We start from the raw sequence: 25943 nt of genomic DNA, 5'->3' as shown, positions 1-25943 counted from the left end.
TCACAGGATGCACTGACAGTACTGTGCACTATTCTGGTTAACGAGTTGATGTTTAAAATGGGCAATTTTTACCTTGCGTAGGCAAGCTGATTACTGTTGTATACCGTTAGATCATCATCTGAGATGACTTTTCATTTGTGAATGTTTTAGGAACTTGCTTGGTTATCGGGATAGAAGTTTGTCAAATGCACACGCTTGTGCCATGAATCGTCGTCTGTTGCTATAGCCACGCCTGCCTCAGGCTCCATAACTGACTGATTCCGACCACCGTTCCAGATACGACACTGTATCCGACCGGACGGATCAGCTGCACCGCCGGCTGAACGCCTGTCTGGACGAACTCACCAAGTTCCGTGGCGACAGCGACGCCTTCCAGGTACGAACGCTGTGCTGGGAAACGACTAACACTCTCACTATCGAGAGGGGTATGGCGTCCTAAATTCAGGCTACCTTTCAGATGCCCTTGCTTGCATTTCAATCTTGTCGTTCTATAAATTAGGTATGTTTAAGTACCAGGAGCAGGTTAACGACACCATGTCAAGCTGTCAGTTGTCGATCTGCAGCGCCTACAGTTTCGTTACCTAACCGAATTTCCTCCGTCCCCCAGAGTTGGCTGTCGCGCGCGCAGCGGCAGCTGGCCGACAAGGAGCGTCTCTCGGACCTCAGTCAGCTGAAGGCCAGTGAACAGGACTGCCGCGAGATGGTGCATGACGTGGTGGCCCACCAGGCCGACCTGCGCTTCCTCACCGTCGGAGCGCAGAAGTTCATCGACGAGAGCAAGGAGCACCTCAAGTCGCTGAACGACTTCCGCACAAACCTGCCCCAGAGGCTGGCACACATCGAGCCCAAAGACCACCAGGTCAAACACGAGGTCACCGAGCTCTCGCAGGTTAGTGACAATCACAATTTTATGGTCGTATAGCCTCTAAAGTCTTATCAGTTGTGGAAAAACGAAATTGACTGCTGTGCTTCTCGGAAAATAAAATAAAACGTCATCATGGCGAATAAATGAACACATTGTTTATAAACGACAATAGTTTGACTAACCTGTTGTTTCCTATTTCCCCACAGTCCTACCAAGACCTGCTGGGTCGCGCCAACAAGCTGTCCGACAAGCTCTCCGGCCTGGGCAACCGTCAGCGGGAGTACCAGGAGGCCCTGGAGCGTGCTGGCCGCTTCCTCCGCGAGGTCGAGCCGCAGGTGAAGCGCGTCGTCACCGAGCCAGTGGCGGCCGAGCCCCGAGCCGTCCAGAACCAGCTGGACAACGCCAAGAGCCTCAGTTCCAACATGCTATCGCAGGGCAAGCTGCTGGACAACGCGACGGGCACGGCCCAGCAGCTGGTGTCGGCACTGGAGGGGCAGATCTCCCCGCGACAGGCGGAGGCCATCACTCGGCCGCCGGAGGAGCTGACTGATCAGTACCGACGGCTGTCCGCCGCGCTGGTCGACCGGTGTCAGGAGCTGGACATGGCTCTGGTGCAGTCGCGCGGCGTCCAGGATGGCCTGGACTCGCTGATGGCGTGGCTCAGTCAGGCAGAGGCGCGCCTGCAGGCGCTTCAAAAACCAGCCAGTCTGGATCGTGACCGGCTGGCCGAACAGACTCGCGAACAGCGCGCGCTGCAGGCCGACATCGCTCAGCACCGACCGGGTGTGGATCAGATTCAGCGCTCGGCCCAGCAGTTGCTGCAGACGCCCTCCAACGCACGTATCGCTAAAAAGATCGAGGACAGTCTGCGGGACCTCACGGCCCGCTTCCAGAAGCTGGCAGACAAGTGTGACGAGCGTGGACGGCAGCTGGAAGACGTTGCCGCTCAGACAGAGAACTTCCGCAAGCGCGCCGACAAGTTTGATCGCTGGTTCGTTGAGGTGTTCGAACTGGTCGACGGTCAGGACGTGGGCAAATTGGGTGCCGACGCGTACACTGCCAAAATGGAGGAGTTGAGCCGGCGCCGGGACGCAGGGAAGCCGGACTATGACGCTACGGTGCGCTCTGGAACCGAGCTGGTGTCGCGGAGGGATGTCACCGACACCAAACCCACCAAGGATAAGGTCGAGGTCAGTGTCGCAGAATATTTGCCGCCCAGGCTAGCCTGGCTCTATCGATTTCGATGGTTTCTATTAAATACTTTTCAATGCCAAAACGTATTATATGTGAATGATCCATCTTCATTGTATCTAAGACAATTAAGTTTATATACGTTTATACAGTTTAGGAGTACCTAGCGAAATTATTTCAATAAGATTTAGTGTGACTATCGATAGCGGCATCAACGTTTGGTATATGTCATCCCGGTATGAGCATGCTACCTAACCATTCGCTATTTATTTGAGCAAGCCTAACTGCAAGTCGATTTCCGACCACACAGGAGATCAAGGCTCAGTGGCAGGAGCTGCAGGGCGTCATGGAGGCGCGTCTCAAGGAGGGTCAGACCCGCTCTGAGTCGATGAACGCCTTCGAGAAGCTCAAGGACGAGGTTCAGCAGTGGCTGAAGCGGATGGAGGGCAGGATTGAGGCCCTCCAGCCGGTAGCCGTCGATCAGAAACTGCTGAAGGACCAGAGCGATGAACTGAAGGTGAGAAAAATGGTACAACGATGTGACATGGTGCGATGATGCAATGTAGTAAAATATATTTTAGGATCTGATAAAAGAGGTTTCTTATCTCAAGCCACTTGAGCATTCTCCCTATGTAATTCATGATGTCAATAACCCCTAACGCTGTCCCCTCGTGCCATTCCATCAGCCGCTGGTCCGCGAGCACACCCAATACGCCGCCACCATCGACAAGGTCAACGACCTGGGTAACCAGTACGACCAGCTGGTGCGTGGGGACCGGGCCGAGACACCCTCGCGTCGCCGCTCCTCCGTCACACCGCTGAAGAAGGCCTCGGTGACGTCGCACGGCCGGCGGTCGGTCACACCACTCTCTTCAGGTGGGTGGATCGCGGCTGTGGTTGGTTTAACGTGGAGATAGGACGCTACTGGAGATCTACAATAGGGATTTGTATGTTTTACATTGTTTGTGGTGTGTTTTAAGTGTGCTTGGTTGCGTCTTACCAAAGAGAAGTCGTTGAAATCGCAATCTGTTTCTCTTGATCTAATCCACTCCCATTTGCGAATCTTGTTTTCACTCAGCTGTGTGATGTGCCGTATAGACATCGGTATATCCATACGGCTGGCTGTGCCATAACTGATAGTTCTTATCTGTTTGTATGTATATCTTTCCGCGTGTCTGTCGGTCACCAAATCTGACTGTACCGCCTCTGCCCACTTTCTCCGCCTGTCTATTTGTTCATGGACTTGGATGTTCCGCCGTTCTTGTCCATACGTCATTATATTCTATGCAAGTCAATTTTGTCCGTCAATCTGTTTGTCCATCCGTCTCTCTGTTCTATCACTGACCGTCCCTATATGTGTACCCACGGGCACATCTGCAGTGCGTCGCCCCTCGTACGATAGGAGTTCCCCAGCGCCCAGCCGCCTGGGTCGCAAAGAGTCGCTCAATGATGGGTATCTCGGGCTGGACGGTAAGACCCGTATCCGATAGGCACGTCCCTAACCGATCTAGTGACTAATTCCTAATGATACTGACAGTTCGGTAGTAGATGCACTGAGCTCGCATCTCGACATTTCGCATATCGCAGCACTGCGAAGTGTCGAAATGCGTGAGTATGTAGTGAATAACCAATAATATTGGTATGAGTAGCAATGCATACATAAACCATGCTAACAACTTCTATGTTTTCGTCAAAATCATAGCTTATTTGTATTGTGCATATGTTCTTATGCTGAATGTTAAGGTAGTTATCTTGTTAAGAGATATGGTAGTCTTATTTTCCGCTTCCCCTTCGAGCTGCCAGCAAACATAGAGACAATTAGCTATGCTATGCGTAACCAATCTCAGCGCAAACCTCACAACCAAGCCCCTCCAGGAAAACACTGTAGCTGTACAAAAAGGGGCTATTGGTATATTCAGCCCAAATGAACACGACACAAACATACTAGCAAGTATACAAGTCTCAACCGAGACTGCCCTGCCAACGGGCCGCCACCCCTCCCCCCGCGCGGCGCAATGGTGTCCCCACCCAAACTAGAAACCCTGTCGTGTGTGTCCTCCCCCGGAAAAAGTCCTAACTAGAAAAAAACCGGGGGACCTAGCTGGGGAAAAACCACATTTTGTGGAAAAAACCCATCTTTATTTAAGAGTGTGGTGCGTGTAAAAAAAAAGTCCCAAAAATGGTGGTGGGTGGGTGGGAAACGCCAAAACATTTCAGAGCGAGAACACTGCTGACTTGCGTCAGACCGGACGGCTTAGAACAGAGTGACCGCGCAAATGCACTCAAACCCCGCGCCGTCACCGTCACGTGACACAAGTCGCTCCACCAATCAGAGGAGGCCGCCGCCTTAGCGGCCTTGCCGCCCGGGGGCGCAGGCGGCCGCTCGCCTGCCGCCGAACGCTGCTCGCCGAGGCCGGCCCGGCTCCGGGGCCGCCCCAGAGAAGACGCTCGTAGTATCGCGGAAAAACCGGTTATATCTTGTCATATATAACCGGGCGTATTTTCCGCTTCCCCTTCGAGCTGCCAGCAAACATAGAGACAATTAGCTATGCTATGCGTAACCAATCTCAGCGCAAACCTCACAACCAAGCCCCTCCAGGAAAACACTGTAGCTGTACAAAAAGGGGCTATTGGTATATTCAGCCCAAATGAACACGACACAAACATACTAGCAAGTATACAAGTCTCAACCGAGACTGCCCTGCCAACGGGCCGCCACCCCTCCCCCCGCGCGGCGCAATGGTGTCCCCACCCATTCAATACATCCACCCAGACACCAATGCGCCATAAGAAAACACCCCCTTCCCGAGACCAGCAGACCGAGTGGGGGATACAAATTAACACAAAAGACCTACAGTCGCCGCCAGGGTCGAGACCAGTGGCGGAACCCACCCAAATACGTGCTTGGTTGAAGGTAGGTAATTATTTCCTCAACCTGGCCCGAAGCTTACCAGAAACGCCACGATTCCTTAAACCTGTCAACATGAATGTGAGCGATACAGCGGTCACCAATGAAGAACAATATTACGGTATTTATACCGAAGCCCTCACATGACTAACAACCAGAAGATTAGCCACTACTGCGATGATAGCCTCCACCAAGTAAAGGCCCTCGATATACCCGCCGAAAAAAACAACCATCCATGAGTTCTGAGGCATCTGCCAACGGAAGCTGTATTTTCCTTTACCTTGAACCCTATGCACATGCTTATCAGCGCGACCATTAATTTTCCCAGAACTTTGGAAGGGGTTAGAACAGTATCAACGAAGGTCGTTGACAGCCGCCCAGCAAAAAAGGAGAGGGCTCTCAGCCCGCTCCAGGAATCAGGCTGTTGTAGGAGGGGACGCCTGCGGGCAGACTAGCGAGCTGCCCAGAGGCCGTGTAGAAGGGACACCCCCGGGCAGACTAGCGGGCTGCCCTGAGGCCGTTGTAGAAGGGGACACCCCTGGGCAGACTAGCGAGCTGCCCCGGGGTCGTAGAAGGGGACCCCCCCGGGCAGACTAGCGAGCTGCTCCGGGGTCGTTGTAGAAGGGGACACCCTGGGGCAGACTAGCGAGCTGCCCCGAGGCCGTTGTAGAAGGGGGCACCCCGGGCAGACTAGCGAGCTGCCCCGGGGTCGTTGTAGAAGGGGACATCCTCCCCCCGGGCAGACTAGCGAGCTGCCCCGGGGTCGTTGTAGAAGGGGACACCCTGGGGCAGACTAGCGAGCTGCCCCGAGGCCGTTGTAGAAGGGGGCACCCCGGGCAGACTAGCGAGCTGGCCCGAGGCCGTTGTAGAAGGGGGCACCCCGGGCAGACTAGCGAGCTGGCCCGAGGCCGTTGTAGAAGGGGGCACCCCCGGGCAGACTAGCGAGCTGCCCCGGGGTCGTTGTAGAAGGGGACCCCCCCGTGCAGACTAGCGAGCTGCCCCGGGGTCGTTGTAGAAGGGGACCCCCCCCCCGGGCAGACTAGCGAGCTGCCCCGGGGTCGTTGTAGAAGGGGACACCCCCGGGCAGACTAGTGAGCTGCCCAGGGGTCGTTGTAGAAGGGGACACCCCCGGGCAGACTAGCTAGCTGCCACGGGGTCGTTGTAGAAGGGGACACCCCCGGGCAGACTAGCGAGCTTCACCCAGGACTTGCAGAATTGGGCATCCCAAGATTCTCCGAATGTCTAGGGCAATTACCCGACCTGAATACCAAAAATGCCCGCTTTTGAAATCTGATAGTATCCGCATCACCCGCCACGGGCAACAAGCTTGCCTTTCCGCGAAGCTCCGGATTGATCAGGGACCAAATGACCGGCATACAGACAGCCCCTACGCTGTAAACAGGCCAATATGGGTATAAAGGTTGCCGTTGCTTCCTAGCTCGACACGTTTAGGAGGAGCTTACTGCCTCCAAACGCCGAGCTGGCTCAATGTCACCCATAGAAGGTACAGTAACTCACCCACCAACCAACCATAGGCAGGTCCTGAGTGACGTCAACACTGATGCTGGCGAGGGGTACCAGTGCCCCCAAACTTTGCTGATTTAGGTGGGAAACGACATCCAAATGAAAATCATTTTCACTCGCCTCCATTTTTTAATAGCCCATTTTCCACTCCCAATTTTACCAAGAAAAAGCATTTGCATGGATCGATAGCCATTTTACTTCCCATATACCAGCCTTGTATTAAATTTTGCTGTACATTCTTTTTCCACTCTTTTTGGGCCTTATCTGACCATCAATTTTGCACCCTTATCCCTTATTTGGTGAATAATTTTCATAGACCCGGGAAACAGGTGGGCAGCGGGGGCGCTTGCCCCCCCCCCCACCTGAGAGCCGAGGGGACGGCGCCCCCTCAACATTGAGGCAGCGAGAAAGGATCTTTCCTCCCTTTTCCGGACTTCCTTTTGTTTCCTTTATACATCTAAACATCAACACACGGCATTTTCCTTGCCATCTGAATGGTTTCTGCTGTTACAGTATCGATTTGACATCTGCCGTTGCCATCCCGCTTTTGTTTGGGCCTGGCCTTGGCCATAAGTTTGGCAGGCCAGCTTTTATACTGGACCATTGTGAGTCAACCTTGAGAAATACCCAACGTACAACGGTGGTAAAATCGTTGCTACAGGTATAACACAGGTTACCCGCTCCGGGTGTAAGGGAGGGGTGTGGGGCAATGAGTGCACTTACGTGGCGTCCTTGGAAGGCCGGTATGGGATTAAAAGCTCAGCGACACTAAGGGCTTGTATGGTGTCTTCGGTTATCGTTAGCATTCTCAGAATCACCGGCGTAGGGCCCTCAGAGCCGCCGGTAAGGGGCCTTTAACCCGGCAGTTGCTGGGGTATTTCGCCACCCACCGTTTGCTGGGGGGGGGGGGCGTTAAACGCCCCCAGCCGATAACTCGAGAACCAATAGGCGCAGCGAAACGCACGAGGCGGCAAACGAAAGAGCGCGACGAGACGCTTCAGATGAGTACTTTAAAGTTGAATTTTGAGGTCACAGGTCGGGTCAAGGTTAGGTCAAACACCTGAAATCGGGCTTTCAGTAGCATGGACTTCAGGGCTTCGCAATGGGCGCCTCTCGTCATAAACGTTGTCAAAACGGTGCACAATCCATCATATAAGGCCTACAAGAGTGTCAGCTCAATGTAGGGGTCAGTCAAGCATAGGTCAGGGTCAAGGTCAGGTCAACCGGGTAGGCACATATCCCCGAAAATCAAAACTGATATTCGCAGCCTGCGACACATGTTTTATGGGTAATTTGGGGCGTAGAACCCGATGGTGACATTCATTTTATCGTATGTGTACGTGTTTGGCCCAAAAAGTTCAATTTAAGAAATGTATGTATCATGGTCGTGAAGTAGTCGCGAGAAATTGCCAAGATTCAGTTCAAGATTTTGGAAAATGCAGAATGATAATCAATAATCGAAGATAGCCATTTGATTTTCCATGGTATTGGCAGTCTAATGGCGTTTACGGCATGTCTGTATGTCTATTCTGTGATTTTATATGATTTTTTGAACATATGCCGTTTTTGGTCGAAAACTCAGAAATCATGACGTCACTAAAACCTCGATATCTCAAAAATTTTCCGACCGATTTTTTTGAAACTTTGTCACAATAAACTTCAATCAATTCCCTACAGGTGCCCAAATTTTGGCGCGCCTGCGGCGCGCCGTTTTTATGCTACGGCCCGGCGAAAAAAGTGGGGGCGTTTAACGCCCCCCCCCCAGCAACTCGCGGGTTAAAGGCACTGGTGTGGGAATGTCATGCCGGTGCCGGTGTGGGCGCTCAGAGGTGCCAGTATGATTCTCTCAGAGGCGCCGGTGAGGGTCCTTACAGGCGTTGCTGTGGGCCCTCATAGACGCTGGTGTGGAGCCGTTACAGACGGGTGTGGGGCCTGAGCTGGTGACGCGAACCCTCTACAAGCCGGCAGGGGGTCTCAGTGACCGGCAAGAGGCCCTTAGGCCAGCAGAAGAAGTTCTGTGGGGTCCTTAGAGACCGGCATGATACTATCATACGCCGTGGGGCCCTGAGAGTCACCGGACCGGTGTGGGGCCCTCAGAAGTCACCAGTGGGTGACCTTTAGATGCGCAGGTATTGGGTAGGGTAGGGATTCGGGTCCTCGCTCCGAGTCGCCGATATAGGGCATTAATAGGCACTAGTGTAGGCACTCAGAGTTGGGGATGTGAAACCCTCAGAGACACCGGTGTGGGCCCTCATAGGCGCCGACTAGGGCCCCCACAGTTGCCGATATAGGGCCATCAGAAAAATAATTGTGGGACCATCACAGGCGGGAAATGCCCCTAGAACTGGGCCCTCATAGGCCGGTAAGAACTTTCAGAGGCCAGTAACGGGCCTTTGGAGACCACTGAGGGGCCCTTATAAAAGCCCAGAAGGCCCTCAGAATCCGGCGTGGGGCCCTTAAAGAGGTCTTAGTGTGGTAATTAGGGTCCATGAGGAGCTCTAACGAGCCCCATGGGGCCCTTCTATATGGCCATTGTTAACCCCCAGTGGTCAAATGGCGCCGCAGGGCCCCTCGGACCCGAGGCTCCCTTTGAACCCGATGGGGAGGTGGGGTACGCGTCCCCTTAGACCCCTAGCTACGCCACCGTTTCACATGCATTAACGCCAGGTATTTTATATGCTCGCCCCCCCCCCCCCCCACACCTTGAAAATCGTTCCCGGGCTCCTAGGAATTTTCCTTTGACACCCAAGCCAAAATACAATTTTGTGACACTGAGGGAACTCCCAGTCCTAACAACGCATACTGACTTCCTTCATTTTAACTATTAATGATAGTACCTAACCTGTATTGTTCAATGTTCATTCGCTGTTTTGCAGGAGAAAGGTCATCTCATATTTTATAGCGACAAGTAGAAATAATTTGCTAAGAAATAGACCGCTTTGAAGATAGTTACAGACGATTTAACAACCCTCAGCAGCAGCAGCAAACCAAGGTTGAAAAACACGTCTAACGTTAGACTTGATAGATTTCATTGTTTATCTTCGGGCTTCGCCTAACGATTTTATCACAATTTTATATACTATCATAGTATCTTACTTTCCACCAGCATTGCCCTCATGTCCCTATTGGTGGAACCAAACATCCCCTCAAAAATGCCGATATCGCCCCTGCCCAAGCGTTCACAATCCACCCTATCGAGTCCCCTAGAACCTCCATTAACAGACATGTACCGGGCCCCGTACATGGAATAACGTACCTTTCAAAACCCCGGCCACCCTGGCCTATACCTGACGATGTCCCGTAAGACCTGCTAGGCAGCACCACTGGAGCAAGATGAGCTGGGAGGGGTCGGAACTCCCTCAGCTGACACAGGAGCTGTGAAGGAATCCTTCAGCGGCCAGAGAAGACTCTGGCAAAGCGGGCCGGCCCCGCCGAGTGTGCCGATCCGTCGCCGTTCAGAGTCGGATGCCAAACACCAAGCCATGGAAGAAGGAAAAAAAACAGATTGTGTCACATAACCATTTTTAGCCGAAATCTCGTATCAAAAGGGGCTATATATACCGGGGCCATTTATCTGACAATGCGTGTGATGACATAGCGGCAGGATATGCATATGGCATACCAATATTACTATGATGATTGTCGCTTATGCATGCCTAGGCAATGCTCTGTTGACCAACGACAAGAAAGGCACCCCAACCTGGCAAAAAAAAAAAAAACGATTTACAAACGACACTACCATAAAAAAAAACGAAACACAGTTAACTCGTACCTCAATGCAGAGTGAGAGCCACCCAATCATGGGCTATACCCTAAAATTGCATCCTAGAAAATGGCATGCCTACCTACTGCAGCCTTTAAACATCGACATGGGTGTGAAAACTTTCTCTGGGTAATAGCCTGTAACTTACTATGCTATCGCTAAATGCATCCCAGAGCCATCTTACATAATTCCCCATCTAATCCATAATATCCTAGTCCGCCGAGACTTATCACACCCAAACTGGGTTCCACCGTATCACCGCTGTACCTCTGTATCTAACACCAGATAACAATACCAATTAAGACCAATACCATTGCATTGGTTATCCTTAGCATGAATTCCATTTACCATCTCAAGTCTCACCCGGTAGTTGGTACCCTTGTTATCAACAATCCCTAACCCACTAATGAAAACCCCGCTCGGACACGCTCGGACAGAGCCAACATCACCAGCAGCTCATTCTCCACGGGGTACGCCCACCTGGCACACCTTACGCCAGTAACCGTTCACCTGTATGGGAACCACAGTTCAACCAACACCAGGCACCACAAACGGCAATTCTACCAACTCCCTGCACAACCACCGGCCAACACCGCGTGGCCACCAAACCCTACGCCGGCCAGGCCGTGCACTCTGAGCTGCTACACCGAGAAAGCATGAGCTGATTTCACTCACACGGAGTGTAGAATGGCAAAGTCCGGCGCTCCGTTCCAGGGAAGAAACAAAAAACAGTTACAGCTATGTTACACCTAGCAAATACCTACACCCAATCTCCCAAAATCTGAAAAACACACCAAGCCTATTTCTACCAGCAGTCCAAGTTTCGTTGTCTCATCTAACCTTCAAAGAACCTATAATACCGGGCATTTGCCGACCCATTGCTCATCGACCCTCTTCTTACCGTGATAGCATAACATAAACCCAAAAAAACAGACCCCATGCCGAAAATGAAAAAAAAAAATCAGACAGAAACAACAAACCAGTAAAAAATAAGCATAGAAACCCCGAAAGGAAAAAACTTCCTCGTCAATCAATAACATTGATATAAAACCGAACTTATACTCCCCTTGATGTCTTCCAGTTTCCACTGAACACGACCGCAGTAAACGCCAAAACATTTCAGAGCGAGAACACTGCTGACTTGCGTCAGACCGGACGGCTTAGAACAGAGTGACCGCGCAAATGCACTCAAACCCCGCGCCGTCACCGTCACGTGACACAAGTCGCTCCACCAATCAGAGGAGGCCGCCGCCTTAGCGGCCTTGCCGCCCGGGGGCGCAGGCGGCCGCTCGCCTGCCGCCGAACGCTGCTCGCCGAGGCCGGCCCGGCTCCGGGGCCGCCCCAGAGAAGACGCTCGTAGTATCGCGGAAAAACCGGTTATATCTTGTCATATATAACCGGGCGTATTTATCAGCAGTAAATGTTTGTTATTGATCATAACTGCAAGGTTCTGGAATAAAACGGAAAGAGTAAAGGGCAGTCGGTTCATCTTTGGAGTTACGACCACCAGCAGTTAAATACTAATTATATTACGTTGCACGTTCTTCTCTAATCAATCCTTTAACTAATTTAGTCTAATATCAACTTATCAGATACTATACCTTAGATGATTTACTTCAGATGCTGCTACAAACGTACGGAATTTGTTCGATTAACAAGCATCAAAGAAGTCCTTTATCATAGTACGAAACAAATCCCTAACAAAACTGATGCTTAATTAAATAAACGCATGGGTAACAATAACTTGAAGCTAAAAAGCTGTTGATCGATCTGCATTAGAATGTTGTGATGATCCGTTGCAGAAATAGCAATGAGAGTCCTCTTATTTATCAAGAGTATGGTATACTCTTAGTTTTGTCGTTATCATAATATTGTTATAACTAAGCCATGATGACTAGGGTGTGTCATTTTGGGCACTTTTTTCGCAAAACATGGTGCTCCACTGATTTTATCGTGCCCCAGACACGTAGAAACCGTGTGACATTTTTTATTTCCCCCAAATATTAACACCCATGCGGCGCCGACCGCCGACACTTTGGCCTATCTCTCAGCATTAGCGACCTCAGCGCCCCTAGCGGCAATGTTTTGAACTAACACGCCCGCTATGCTTTGTGAGCTTACGATCATCATTAAATGCATTTTACCGAAATGACGCCTTGCTGTTGGCTTGTCTGGCACTCAGAATATTGGTGAAAATGTGATGTTATGCATCTTAAAGCAGGAAATAGTTCTGTGTTAATGTATATTGCATAGTACTACCCCCGATCCCCGTCCTGGTCTGACGGGATACGTACGAGCGCATGTTTATAGTGCCTGCTATTAGGTGTCACATGTTTTTTTTTTTTTGTAGCGTCGTTCACTGCATAGACCCCGGGGAACAGGGGGGGGGGGGCAGTGGGGGCGCTTGCCCCCCCCCCTCCAACTTGAGAGCCGAGTGGGCGCCGCCCCCTCAACATTGATGCAACGATGAAGGATCTCTGCTCACTTTTATGGACCTACAAGTCTGTTTTTATATAAACATCAGCACGAGGTATTTCTCTTGCATGTGAAGTGAATGGTTTCTGCTGACTCGGCATCGATTTAAGAACACCTGCTATTATCATCCCACTTTGATTTTATCTGAACTTGATCATAACTTTGGTAGGTCAGATTTTATACTGGACTATTTTGGTTCCGGATGGTATTTGATTTGGCGTGATGAGAACATTATGACGTACAACGGTGGTAAAGTCGTTGATTGATACAGGTTTACTCGCTCCGGTGGGAGGCAGTAGCGGCGGAACACCTTCAATTAAGTGGAGGGGGGGGGGGCATGGCGACTTTTGGTCCCATTCTTTCCATGCAACGCCCATAGGGCTAATGTTAAAATGCCCAAATCAGAGGGGGCACGGTGCCCCGGTGCCCTCCCCGTTCCGCCGCCTATGGTGGGAGGGCGGCGTGTGGGACTCAGAAGGAGACTAATGGTTTGTGTTGTGCCTTTGGTAGGACCCTCAGTATCACCGATGCAGGACCTTCAGAGCCTCCAATTAGGGGCCTTTAGAGGCACTGGTGTGGGGTCCTCACATACGCCCGTGTGGCCCCTCAGAGGTGCTAGTGTGAATCCCTCATAAGCACCGGTGAGGGTCCTCACAGAATACAGACGCCGTTGTGGACCCTCAGAGACACTGGTGTGGGTCCGTTACATGTGGGTGTGTGGCCCTTAGAGCTGCTGGTGCGAACCCTTTAAAAGTCGGCAGGGGGCCCTCAACGACCGGGGAGGGGGACCTCAGACCGGCAAGGGGCCCACAGAGGCCGGCGGCATCTTCAGAAGCCCTGTGGGGTCCTTAGATACCGACAAGGTACTCTGAGACGCTAGTGCGGCCCTCAGTCTCTGATGTAGGGCCCTCAGAGTTGCAGGTAGGTGGCCGTCAGATATGCTTTTGCCGAACCCTCACAGGCGCAGGTGTGGGTACCTCAGAGCCACCAATATAGGGTTGCATAAATGGTGTGGCACTGGCTTGGGGGACCCTCAGTGGTGTCCTTATGGGCCCTTAGAACCACTGGTGTGGGTCTCTCAGAGGTGCTGGTTGTGAACCCTCAGAGGCCCTGCTGAGGGCCCTCACGGTCTCCGTTATGGGATCCTCAGAAGCCGGCGTAGACCCTGACGGAGATCTTAGTATGGCTACTTAGGGGCTCATGAGGTGCTCTTACGAGACCTGTGAGGTCTTTCTCAGCTGAAATATAGTCAGCGTGGACCCTCAGAGGTCAGTTGGTACCGCAGGGGTCTTTATGGCCGGGTGGGCTCTCAGAAGCACCAGTGAGGGCCCTCAGTCTCACAGTCGTCGTAATGGGGCCGTCTGAGACATTGGTGTGAGGCCATTACTGATTACAGGTTGGCGTAAGGCCCTAGATATGGCCCCTCTTGGGCCGGCAAGGACTCTCAGAGGCACGCTAGCGGCCATAAGAGGCCGGTAAAGGGCCCTCAGAGGCCGCCAGTAGCCTTCAGAAGCCGGCGTGTAACCCTCATGGACAATTTAGTGAGGCTTCTTTGGACTCACGAGGTGCTGTTACGAGCCCTATTCTTTCTGAATCGAAATATGGCCAGCATAGACCCTGAGCGGTAAACTGGTGCCACAGAGCCCCTCCGACCCGAGGGGTCCTCTGAATGCGATAGGGGGGGGGGACTAGATGGCACGTGCCTCCTGGGACCCCCTGACTACGCTACTATTTCATATGCGTCATGTCAGGTATTTTGGGCTTGCACCCCAACTTGAAGAATGTTCCTGGGCCCCTGTGACAATATATTGTATTCATTATAGGTATTCGTCATTAGCTTGCACTCTCTGCAATCTGCCCATACTATTATTTGTCCCTAGACGCGCTTACAGAAAGCAGGGATAAGCCCATACAGTCAACGGCCTGTTAGTTTAGCAAACAGCCGCCAGGGGCGCTAGGGTCGCCTATGTTGTGAGATAGGGCAAACTTCTCTCGCTCGGCGCCGCCTGGGGGTTAAAATTTGCGGGAAATTAACAATGCCACGCCCTTTCCACATGAGTGGAGCACAATAAAATCGATGGAGCACCTTGCATTGCGATTAGTGACACACCCTAATGATGACATCAAATGATTGACATATGACCTCAAAAAGTCGGGACTGTTATAGTGTTGACTGATCTGTAAAAGCCGTCTGATTTGAATGAAATGTGGCATTTGATGTTTCCGACGGGCACACACTCCTTTTCAAACTTTTTTTATGCATTGGTCGTCTCCCAACAGCGACCTACCTCACTCATTTTAGCTCCCATCCGGCCGATTTCTGACCTATTTCGCCTGCCTCCACAGACCAGTCGCCCATTCAGGCGCAGCTGAACGAGATCAACCACCGCTACGACATGGCGGGCACCCGGCTGGCCGACCGGCAGGCGGACATCGACTCGGTGTCTGCCGAGCTGCGCCGCCACCTGGACACGCTGCGACAGCTGCAGCAGGTGCTGGACCGCGCCGAGCGGCAGCTGCCGCGAGACGCCGTCCCTCAGAGCAGGGATGAGGCGGACAAGCAGCTGGCCGCCATCCGCGCTCTGTCTGACGAGCTCTACGAGCGCCAGCCGGCGCTGGACGGTCTGAAGACCCAGGCTGGTGAGCTGCTGCGGCGGCGACCGGGCGCTCCGGGCGCTGACCTCCTGCAGGCCAACCTCACTGATGTTGTCGACCGCTGGAGCGCGCTGCAGGCGAAGCTGAAGGCGCGTCAGAACCACCTGAAGAACAGCAAGCAGTTCTTCGACACCCACGACCAGCTGAACGGCTGGCTGGCGGCTAAGGAGAAGATGCTGACGGTGCTGGGACCGCTGAGCTCCGACCCGCGTCTGGTGCAGATGCAGAGTCAGCAGGTGGCGGTTCTGAGGGACGAGTTTGCCGCTCAGTACCCGACCCTGCAGACGCTGAATACTGTGGGACAGGCGCTCATTGAGGAGGCCGAGCCAGACAGTGCCACCGCCAACAAGGTTAGTGTGTGGGTCGGGAATACATACAGTGCATATATGTATACAGTGTGGGTGGGTCGGGATTAATTTACTCACAACATTTGGCAAAACATAAGATAAAACTTTTACAGACATGCGTTTTTTAACGCAAATTTCACATTTAAACCGAGTGAGATAGGTCTATCCTGATTGACTGAAATACTGTCTTTCGGCAGGTGGGTGACAAACTTCGCAAGACCAACGATAAGTGGGAGGAGCTGATCTCCAAGCTGGAGGATCGCGAGATGAACTTGGACGCCGCCTCGGGCGCCAGCCACCAGTTCAACGACTCGCTAGGTCGGCTGCAGCGAGACCTGCAGAAGATTGGCGACGCCTTCGACGACCTGGTCACCGAGCGCGGCGAGCCGCAGCAGAAGCTGAAGAAGCTGAACCAGCTGCAGCACCAGGTGGACGAGCTGCGACCGCGGCTGGCCGAGCTGGAGACTCTGGGCGAGCAGCTCTGCTCCGTGCTCACAGATCCTTCGGCCAAGACCGAGGTCAAGGACAAGCTGTACCAGCTGGGTCGACAGCAGACGCAGCTGCAGAAGAAGATGGACAACCTGCGCGCCGAGCTGGAGAACTCGCTGAAGGAAGATCGTGAGTTTGAGGACGGCTGTGCCGATGTCCAAGACTGGATCAAGGACTGTGTGGATCGCATGGGCCGACCGCTCAAGGTATCTGCCGATGCCGACAAGCTCGCTCGTCAGGTGGCTGAGTACGAGCCTGTCTACAAGACTGTGACAGACCGAGAACACGAGGTGTTCCTGGTACAACGCAAGGGTCAGGAGCTGATCGCCAAGACCGCCAACAAGCAGGAGGGCAAGACGCTGCAGAAGTTCCTGGACAAGCTGCAGAAGGACTGGGATGCGGTGAAGAAAGAGGCTGTCGGCAGACACACGCGGCTGCAGACTTGTACAGACCTGTGCCGTCGCTACCACACCAACCTAGAGAAGTTCGCGCCGTGGCTCGACAAGGCTGAGGACCGTATGGAGCGCATGCATCCGGTCAGCTTCCAGAAAGCCGAAATCCAGAAACAGCAGCGTGAGGTGCAGGCGTTCAAGAACGATGTCTCGCTGCACTCTGGCGAGCACGAGCAGACCCAGCAGGCGGGCGCAGCTCTACTGGCCGCCACGGATATTGACAAGGAGGGCGTGCAAGATGACCTGCAGCTGCTGGGACAGCGCTGGGAGGCCCTCAACGCGGCCCTGATCAGTCGGCAGCAGGCTCTGGATGATGTCTCGTCCAAGGTTGGCGAGTTCCAGGACCGACTTCGTGACATGGAGCACGGTCTGCAGCGGTGCGAGGACCGCCTGACCTCGCACGACGCCGTGGGTGGCGGCAGAGACCCGCGCATGCTCGGCAGACTGAAGGACCTGCTTCAGGAGGCTGACCAGCTGGGACAGCAGCTGGATCGGCTGCGCTCCACCGCTGACCAGCTGCGCTCCGACGCTCACCAGCTGGGCAGCTCGGCTGATCACGTACAGGACGACGTGGACCGTGTGGACCGCCGGCTGCGCGACCTCCGCGACAAGCTCGACGACCGACACGCGGATCTACAGAGCGCCTCTCACGCTGTCAACGAGGTCAACGAGCGCCTCAAGGGCCTCTCACACGAGCTTGGTCTCCTGGAGGAGGAGCTCGATAACATGGCACCCGTGGCACGTGAGGTCATCATCGTGCAGAAGCAGGTGACCGAGATCTCTGTCTTCCTGGAGAAGGTCGTTCAGGAGCGTCGCCACCTGGATGACGCCGACAGAACCGTCGAAGGACTCGTTAAGGAGGGCTTTGCGTCTGACGCCAAGACTCTCCGTGACCAGCTGGGAGGCATGCGTCGCCAGCTGACAAGAATGGACGATCGCGGAAAGGCGCGTGAGCGCGAAGTGACGGTGGTCCTCACCAAGCTGACCACCTTCTACACGAGCTACGAGGTGGTGGTGGAGGACATCCGCTCCGCCTCGCGAGAAGAGGCTTCGTTCCCTCCGCCGGCCACTGACGTGGAGACGATCCGCCGCCAGCAGCAGCAGTTCAGAGAGTTCAAGGCAGAGCGGGTGGAGACCCTGACGGCTCACGTAGACAGCTGCAACCGCAGCGGCCAGAGCCTGGTGCAGTCGGCTGCGGCCGGCGTCAACACCAGCAGTCTGGAGGGAGACCTCGAGAAGATGAACGACCTCTGGAACGAGCTCAAGGAGAGGGTAAGAAGCGTTATACATAGGCTTCTGAGGCTGTATGTGTATGCTTCATTGCCTTGTGAATTAATTTTGGCGAGCATGACAGGAGAGTAAAACCTGTAAACGGTCCCTGCATAGTGAAGCGTGCCAAACATAAAAGTGGGAAATTTTATGTTATCGGCCTAGTCCAGTAATGTCTCAAATTGATTAATCGGGGCTCTCTGCGATCTACTTAAGAGTTTGACGACTATTTATGTTTTCAGATTCACAACCGGGAGCGTGCGCTCGACGTGGGTCTGCTCCAGTCGGGCAAGTTCCGTGAGGCTTTGGAAGGCCTCCTCCAATGGCTGGCCGACACCGAGGACCTCGTGGCTCACCAGAAGCCGCCCAGCGCCGACTACAAGGTGGTCAAGGCACAGGTGCAGGAGCAGCGCTTCTTGCAGAAGCTGCTGCTCGACCGTCAGGGCTCGGTCAGCTCGTTGTTCGACATGGGCCGCGAGATCGCCAAGAACTGCGCGCCGGCCGAGCGGGCGGAGATCGAGGGACAGCTCCGTGAGCTGACGGAGCGGTTCGATGCTCTCACCGGTCAGGCCGCCGAGAGGATGCAGCAGCTCGAGGACGCCATGAAGGTCAGTGGATTTGGCTAACGCAAAGTGCGAGAATCGGTGGTTGTAATCATGAGGATCCAGCTTTAGGGGTAATGATTTTGCAATCAAAGACACTAAGGCATCTCCATAACAATAAGTTGGTGCTACATCAAAAGTTGCATACTGTTTTTATCTGTTGCGTATGATACAGCTCACTAGCAAGAACGATTATAATCTATGTTTTCTTTTTCTGCAGGTGGCGAAGGAGTACCAGGATAAGAACGGTCCTCTGGTCGAGTGGCTGGAGAAAATGGAAAAGAAGCTCAAGGATATGGAGACCATCCCGACCGACGAGGACAAGATCCAGCGTCGCATCAAGGACCACGATGCGCTTCACCGCGACATCGTCAAGCGCGGCGGCGACTTCGACGAGCTGGCCAACATCGCCACCGTGCTGATGGAGCTGGTAGGAGACGACGAGGCTGCGGCGCTGGCCGACCGTCTGCAGGAGGTCACCGAGCAGTACACCAAGCTGGTGGACGACAGCGAGGCACTCGGACGCCGCCTGCAGGACGCCGGCAAGCAGCTGCGCGCGCTGGTACTCAACTACGAAGACTTCCTGGTGTGGATGGATGAGATGGAGCAGCGGCTCAACAAGTACAAGGTGCTCTCCGTGCACGTTGACCGGCTGCATGAGCAGATGGAGGAACTGACGGACCTCAGTGAGGAGGTCGACAACCACAGGGAGCCGGAGCAGGAGCTGCAGGATATCGGCGCCGACCTGATGCGGCACATCTCCAGCGACGAGGCGCTCCAGCTGAAGGACAAGCTGGACTCGATCAGCCACCGCTACTCCGACCTGGAGACGAAGGCGGCAGCGCTGCTGAAGAACGCCCAGGAGGTACTACCGCTGGTACACGCGTTCCACAAGGCGCACACGAGCCTCAACGACTGGCTGGTGGATACGGAGCAGACGCTGCTCGCCGTCGACACGCTGCCTAGCCCCGACGAGACCGTCGAGCACCTCGAACAGCAGGTAAAGACAACAGTTTTCTCTTCACTGTACTTCTCTCTATTTTTTATTTCACCTCGCTATAGCCGTAATTTTCTTGCTGACGCTAGTTTAGGTATGTCCCTGAGAGCTTCACATAGCCAACCGGTGACGCTCTTTCCGTTCTGACCTCAGGTGCAGGAGTACAAGCCGGTGCTGGACCAGGTGAACCAGGCCGGCCCGCAGCTGTGTCAGATCTCGCCCGGAGAGGGCGCACAGACCATCGAGTCGCTGGTGACGCGAGACAACCGTCGCTTCGAGGCCATCGTCGAACAGGTTCAGCGTAAGGCTGAGCGGCTGCGCCTCACCAAACAGAAGAACATCGAGATCGTCGGCGACATCGACGAGCTCCTAGACTGGTTCAGAGAGGTGAGATTCGATTCTCTTTTCGCTAGTTTTCTTCTGTATTTGACTGCATACAATAGGTACAACATGCATCATGATTCCCGATATTAGACATGCATCCTTTTAAGCTTCATTGAAGCGCTTGAAGTTTGCACACTGTGTGGTTCTTTTTCATCAACGCACTTCTTTCCGTCGCTAGGTCGAAACCCAAATAAAGGAGGCCGAGCCGCCGAGCTCGGATCCGGAGGTCATCCGCATCCAGCTGAAGGAGCACAAGGCGCTCTATGATGACGTCAGCAGCCAGAAGGGCCGCGTGCGTGACGTCATCAGCACTGCTAAGAAACTGATGCGCGATGCCGCTCAGTATGATGATGTCACTGAAATTCGCGAGAAGGTGGAAGACCTGAAGGACACGGTTGACTCGGTGAGTCTTGATTCTGCGTTCAAATTTGAGCTGAACTTGAAATTCGTGTGTCCGTTTCATTTAGAGCGTCTTCTCGCAACAGCGCACAATCAATGTTACTACCTCGTTTATTATATCTTACTCTCTGCGCGTTTCAGGTGAGCAAGCTGTCCTCGGATCGCCTGAGCTCGCTGGAGCAGGCACTTCCACTGGCCGAACACTTCTTCGAGACCCACCTGGGCATCTCGGACTGGCTTGACGAGACTGAAGCGGAGGCTCTGAGGCTGGACATGCCGGCTCTGCGGCCGGACCAGGTGCAGAGACAGCTGGACCGCAACAAACAGCTACTGCAGAGCATCCAGGACCACCGGCCGCTAGTGGACAAACTCAACAAGACCGGCGGCGCCCTCGCCAAGCTCTGCAACGACGAAGAAGCGCAGAAGGTGAGACTGCGCTGGGTGTATGCCCATGGTAGGGAGTGCATGGTGCGCCGTCTTACCGCTGGTGCACTACCCCGTCGCCTTGACTTTTCCAACAAATGAACCCCAACAAAATACTTACGTGTACAGCGGAAGTCAGCACAATGAAAAGCGTGTGCCGTTTTTATCGCCACGGCTGATGATGATTAACTTTAAATTACGTTATCATGACTGTAAGGATTAGTTGCCCCATGCCCCCATGGTATGCAGAGGTCTATGGTTGCCCTAATCATGCGTCACTCTGTCCACAGGTCAACGATATCATCGACACAGACAACACGCGCTACAACGCGCTGCGCACCTCCCTGCGCGAGCGTCAGCAGGCGCTGGAGGAGGCGCTGCAGGAGTGCTCCCAGTTCGCCGACAAGCTGGACGGCATGCTGTCGGCGCTGAAGGACACGGCTGATCAGGTGGACCGCGCTGAGCCCATCTCGGCCCACCCGGACCGCATCCACGACCAGATGGCCGAGAATAACGCCATCATCGACGATCTGGATAAGAGAGAAGTGGCCTTTGAGGCGGTCAAACGCGCCGCCAACGATGTCATCAGCAAGGCCGGCGACGGCGACCCAGCTGTCAAAGGTGCGAGAAGGATTTTGTATTCATTGAAAACTGTGGTTTTCGCTTTGGCGGATTCGAGCTACTGATGCGTTCATGTTCGTGATGCAAGACTGTGAAAATAGGCGTAACGATTTGGGGGTGTAGTCCGTTTCTGTGAAAAGTCTAATGACTGACATCACTTTTTCTCGTTTCAGACATCAAGAAGAAGCTCGGTAACCTCACCAAGCTGTGGGATCACCTGCAGAAGGCCACGGATGACCGCGGCCGCTCGCTGGAAGACGCTCTGGCTATCTCTGAGCGCTTCTGGTCAGAGCTGCAGGGTGTGATGCGCGCACTCAAGGATCTTCAGGAGGCCCTGGGCAACCAGGAGCCGCCGGCTATCCAGCCATCAGCCATCAAGGAACAGCAGAAGGAGCTCCAGGAGATCCGTCAGGGTATCGAGCAGACCAAACCCGAGGTGGAGAAGGTGCGTCGCAGCGGACAGGACTTGATGAAGGTGTGCGGCGCGCCCGAGAAGCCTGAGGTGAAGAAGAACCTGGCTGACCTGGACTCTGCCTGGGATAACATCACGGCCCTGTACGCCCGCCGCGAGGAGAACCTGATCGACGCCATGGAGAAGGCCATGGAGTTCCACGACACGTTGCAGGTGGGGGACGACGTCTGACGTGCATCGTAATTAATTGCGGCAGTTGATCCCCGGATGTCCTGTCAGGAAGTGATTTTCTGCAGGTCCTGTCACGGCACTCTCCATCGATTGTGAGATGGTCTCTATTAAAGGCCTGGCTTCACTATGCGTTTTCTGCGTGCGTTTTTGCAGGTTTGCGTGTTTTGCGTAATATCGTTCTAGGAAAAAAGTTATAAACAATATAATTTTTACTTTGGTTATATACAAAAGCTAATATAACTCTTATGTAACTAAAATTTAAGGTGAAAAACATCACAAAAACGTAATATCGTTCTTTTTTCTAGAACGGTATCACGCAAAACACGCAAACACGCAAAAAACGCACGAAGAAAACGCATAGTGTAGCCAGGCCTTAACGGTATGCTATGCGTTATAGGTAGCAGAATTCGCATCTGTTCGTTATTCAAACCAGCCTTTTGCATCTGACACTATGTGTGCGCGTGCCATCGGTGAACGTAGCATATAGCGAGCGTTGTGTCGGTGCTCGATTATATGCTGCTTCACACTGTTCTGACTCTCTCAGAAACTGGGTTTATGTTGAATGGTTCGTTATCTCACATTGTTCTGTCTTCCGCAGTACCTGGTCGAGTTCCTGGAGGACGCCGAGGAGAGACTGGAAAAGCTCGGACCGGTCGGCTCCGACATCGACGCCGTGAAGAAACAGATCAAGCAGCTCATGGACTTCAAGGGCAAGGTCGATCCCCAAATGGTCAAGGTGGAAGCCCTCAACAGGTAATTACGCATTGATGCTTTTTTCTTCAACTGATCTCTTCATTTATGTTATGGAAGGAAAACGTTAAAATAATATTGTATTATGTGTTGTTAAGACGTTCGACATTTTGACAGTTACCTCTTGTGGTGTGGTTACTCTCAAGCTATGTTATCACAGCGAAGACTCTAATTGTTCAGCTCGTCTGCACAATATTTCGTGGTTCAAACCATACAAAATTACTAACCTATTGCAAGGTGTCTTAATTTGTTGCTCAAGACATGCGTAAACTAATACATTTGTTTCATGTCACTCCGGCAGAAGCATCAGAAGGCAAGTGTGGCTAGTGTGGTTTGCTTAGCTTAGTGTTTTTTTTTTGTGAGTGCTCTTGAATCACGATAAACACCCGTTTTGATTTGAATGGGTGTCATCACATTTTATCGGGCTTAAATGCGTAACATGATTAAATTATGATTTAGAATATGTGCGATGCGATACGCGAAACAGCTAATGCACTTAATGACCAGGATAACACTTGAGATGAAGCATGAATTTTGTACTGCCCATCTACATGTATTTGTGTGGCTCGGTTGCGCTTGACACTGCTTGTTTCGTAGACGAATGCGATAACGAGCCAATTTCGACTGCATGCTAAGAGCTGTCTTTTCAAACTGTGTGTTTGTCGTATCGCTCGCTGTGTGTGCATGTATTAGTTTGTATTTTACCTATAAGTATTATTTTATGATGCGATGATTGCTGATTGCATTATCGAGTGTTGTCTTTATCCTTATGTGTGAAGCATGAAGCCTTTATTCCCACTGTTGAGCGACGGTATTTGAGTTTAAGCCGGGGGAAAATGTCGATATTGCCTTTGTTGATACGGTTATAATATAACGACAGTAGTAGACATAATGATATCTGCTTTGCATTTTCTGTGAATATTTATTTAAAATAACTGACGTTGGAGCTGCTCAGTAATAATCAGTCCTCGGACATTGTCATCCACTTCGCTCCCCCCCCCCCCCCTCCCTCCATGTGTCTCATCACTCCATCTCCCCCATTTGTCCCTAACCATGCCCCCGTCACACCACCACAGACAAGCCCAGGAGTTGATGGAGCGCACGTCGCCGGATCAGGCGGCCGCGCTCAAACAGCCCCTGGCCGACATCAACACTCGCTGGGACGAGCTTCTCAAAGGCATCGTGGAGCGTCAGCGCGAGCTGGACCATGCTCTGCTGCGTCTCGGCCAGTTCCAGCACGCGCTGGACGAGCTCCTTGTCTGGATCGGACGCACCGACAAGACGCTGGACGGCCTGAGGCCGGTGCTTGGCGATCCGCAGGTAGGGGTTCATGTTAGAGATGATGAGAGGTAGGATGCATGAGAGCGGCATTCTGGTTTGGTCGTATAGAAGCTCATGGTATGTGAGTGACGAATATTTTCTTCTGTTCAGTTTGAACTTAAAAGTCCAAGATAACTGAGTTGTAGGCCTACCAACAGCTTATTCAAAAAGCTTGTTCAAATGGGTTACCCAAGCTCAAATGTCTTGTCACATTGATGAACCGGCCCTCTTTCGTCCGTTCACAGGTGATCGAGGTCGAGCTTGCCAAGCTGAAGGTGACGATGAACGACATCCAGGCTCACCAGACGTCTGTCGACACCCTAAACGACGCCGGCAGGCAACTGATCGAGGATGACCGCGACTCGGCTGACGCCAGCGCTACGCACCGCAAGCTCAACCAGCTCAACGACCGCTGGGGCGAGCTGCAGGACAAGGCGACCGGCAAACAGCGCGAGCTCGAGAACGCACTTCGCGACGCGCAGGACTTCATGAACGAGATCCAGGACCTGCTGTTCTGGCTGAATGATCTTGATGGCGCACTGACCACCAGCAAGCCGGTGGGAGGTCTGCCGGAGACGGCCAAGGAGCAGCTGGATCGCTTCATGGAGCTGTACGGAGAGCTAGAGCATAATCGATCTAAAGTGGAAGCGGTGCTGCAGCGCGGAGACACGTTCCTCGGCAAGTCCAAGGAGGGCGCCAGCACCAACCTGAAGCACAACCTCAAGACGCTGAAGCAGCGCTGGGAGCACGTCACCAACCGCGCCAACGACAAGAAGATCAAGCTGGAGATCGCGCTGAAGGAGGCCACAGAGTTCCAGGAAGCGCTCCAGGAGTTCGTGGACTGGCTGACTGGTGCCGAGGGTGTCCTCGGCAACCTCCAGCCGGTCTCTCGCGTCATGGACAACATCATCACCCAGATCGACGAGCACAAGGACTTCCAAAAGGAGGTCAGCTCGCACCGCGAGACCATGCTCAACTTGGACAAGAAGGGCACCCAGCTCAAGTACTTCTCCCAGAAGCAGGACGTCATCCTCATCAAGAACATGCTGGTGTCCGTGCAGCATCGCTGGGAGCGCGTGGTTTCCAAGTCTGCCGACCGAACCCGTGCGCTGGACGTTGGTTACAAGGAGGCTAAGGAGTTCCACGACGCTTGGGCTGACCTCTGCGGCTGGATGGATGATGCGCTGAAGGCTCTGGACAGTGCCGACGCGTCCATGGGCAACAACCCGGCCAAGATCCGCGCCCTGCTGGACAAGCACCGCGAGTTCCAGCGGGCGCTGGGTGGCAAACAGACCGCCTACGACAACGTCATCAAGATGGGCCGCGCGCTCATCAAGGACAAGGCGCCCAAGACCGAGGAGCCCATCATCCGGGACATGCTCAACGAGCTTAAGGACAAGTGGAACGATTGCTGCAACCGGTCGGTGGCGCGCCAGCGGAAGCTGGAGGAGGCTCTCCTGTTCAGCGGCCAGTTCAAGGAGGCGCTGGAGGCGCTGCTGGACTGGCTGAAGAAGCAGCAGGCCGGCCTGGACGACACGGCGCCGGTGCACGGCGACCTGGACACGGTCACGGCACTCTGCGAGCAGCACAAGTCGTTCGAGGCGCAGCTCAAGGACCGGGAGAAGCAGGTGGAGTCGGTCCAGAAGACCGCCGACGAACTCATCAGCAAGGCCGATAAGAAGGACGCCGCCGTCATCAAAACTCAGGTCAGCTGCAGCATGCAGGTCGATACCGCTTAGACGTTGGATTGACATGGGATTTTGAATGGGTGAGGTAACAAAATCGTATAATATGTACCTTAAATGACTATGACATGTTACTTTTCCCATTCTGTAGCATTGAAAATTCTATACATTTTTCCTTGCA

At 53.3% G+C, this 25943-nt stretch overlaps 1 protein-coding gene across 22 annotated transcripts in view; it reads left to right on the top strand.

The window, feature by feature from the left end:
* The window catches only part of LOC122373253 (dystonin-like), an 85802-nt gene that overhangs the window by 45385 nt on the left and 14474 nt on the right, over window positions 1-25943 (top strand). For 18 of the 22 annotated variants that reach the window (XM_043351131.1, XM_043351144.1, XM_043351150.1 and 15 more), the window contains 19 exons: window positions 277-376; window positions 608-889; window positions 1072-2055; window positions 2367-2573; window positions 2743-2932; window positions 3437-3526; window positions 15073-15731; window positions 15926-17941; window positions 18181-18546; window positions 18761-19540; window positions 19691-19924; window positions 20100-20324; window positions 20462-20746; window positions 21034-21364; window positions 21538-21989; window positions 22606-22760; window positions 23059-23070; window positions 23834-24077; window positions 24323-25783. In XM_043351131.1, coding sequence (XP_043207066.1) covers window positions 277-376; window positions 608-889; window positions 1072-2055; window positions 2367-2573; window positions 2743-2932; window positions 3437-3526; window positions 15073-15731; window positions 15926-17941; window positions 18181-18546; window positions 18761-19540; window positions 19691-19924; window positions 20100-20324; window positions 20462-20746; window positions 21034-21364; window positions 21538-21989; window positions 22606-22760; window positions 23059-23070; window positions 23834-24077; window positions 24323-25783 — 9073 coding nt within the window. The remainder of the gene's footprint in view (window positions 1-276; window positions 377-607; window positions 890-1071; window positions 2056-2366; window positions 2574-2742; window positions 2933-3436; window positions 3527-15072; window positions 15732-15925; window positions 17942-18180; window positions 18547-18760; window positions 19541-19690; window positions 19925-20099; window positions 20325-20461; window positions 20747-21033; window positions 21365-21537; window positions 21990-22605; window positions 22761-23058; window positions 23071-23833; window positions 24078-24322; window positions 25784-25943) is intronic. The other 4 variants (XM_043351147.1, XM_043351138.1, XM_043351136.1 and 1 more) reach the window with 1 other exon arrangement.

The sequence above is a fragment of the Amphibalanus amphitrite genome, unplaced genomic scaffold, assembly GCF_019059575.1.
Source record: "Amphibalanus amphitrite isolate SeventyFive unplaced genomic scaffold, NRLGWU_Aamphi_draft 001468F_arrow, whole genome shotgun sequence".
NCBI classification, from domain to species: domain Eukaryota; kingdom Metazoa; phylum Arthropoda; class Thecostraca; order Balanomorpha; family Balanidae; genus Amphibalanus; species Amphibalanus amphitrite.
The sequence above is the reverse complement of the archived record's forward strand: the minus strand, read 5'-3'. Positions and strand labels throughout refer to the sequence as shown.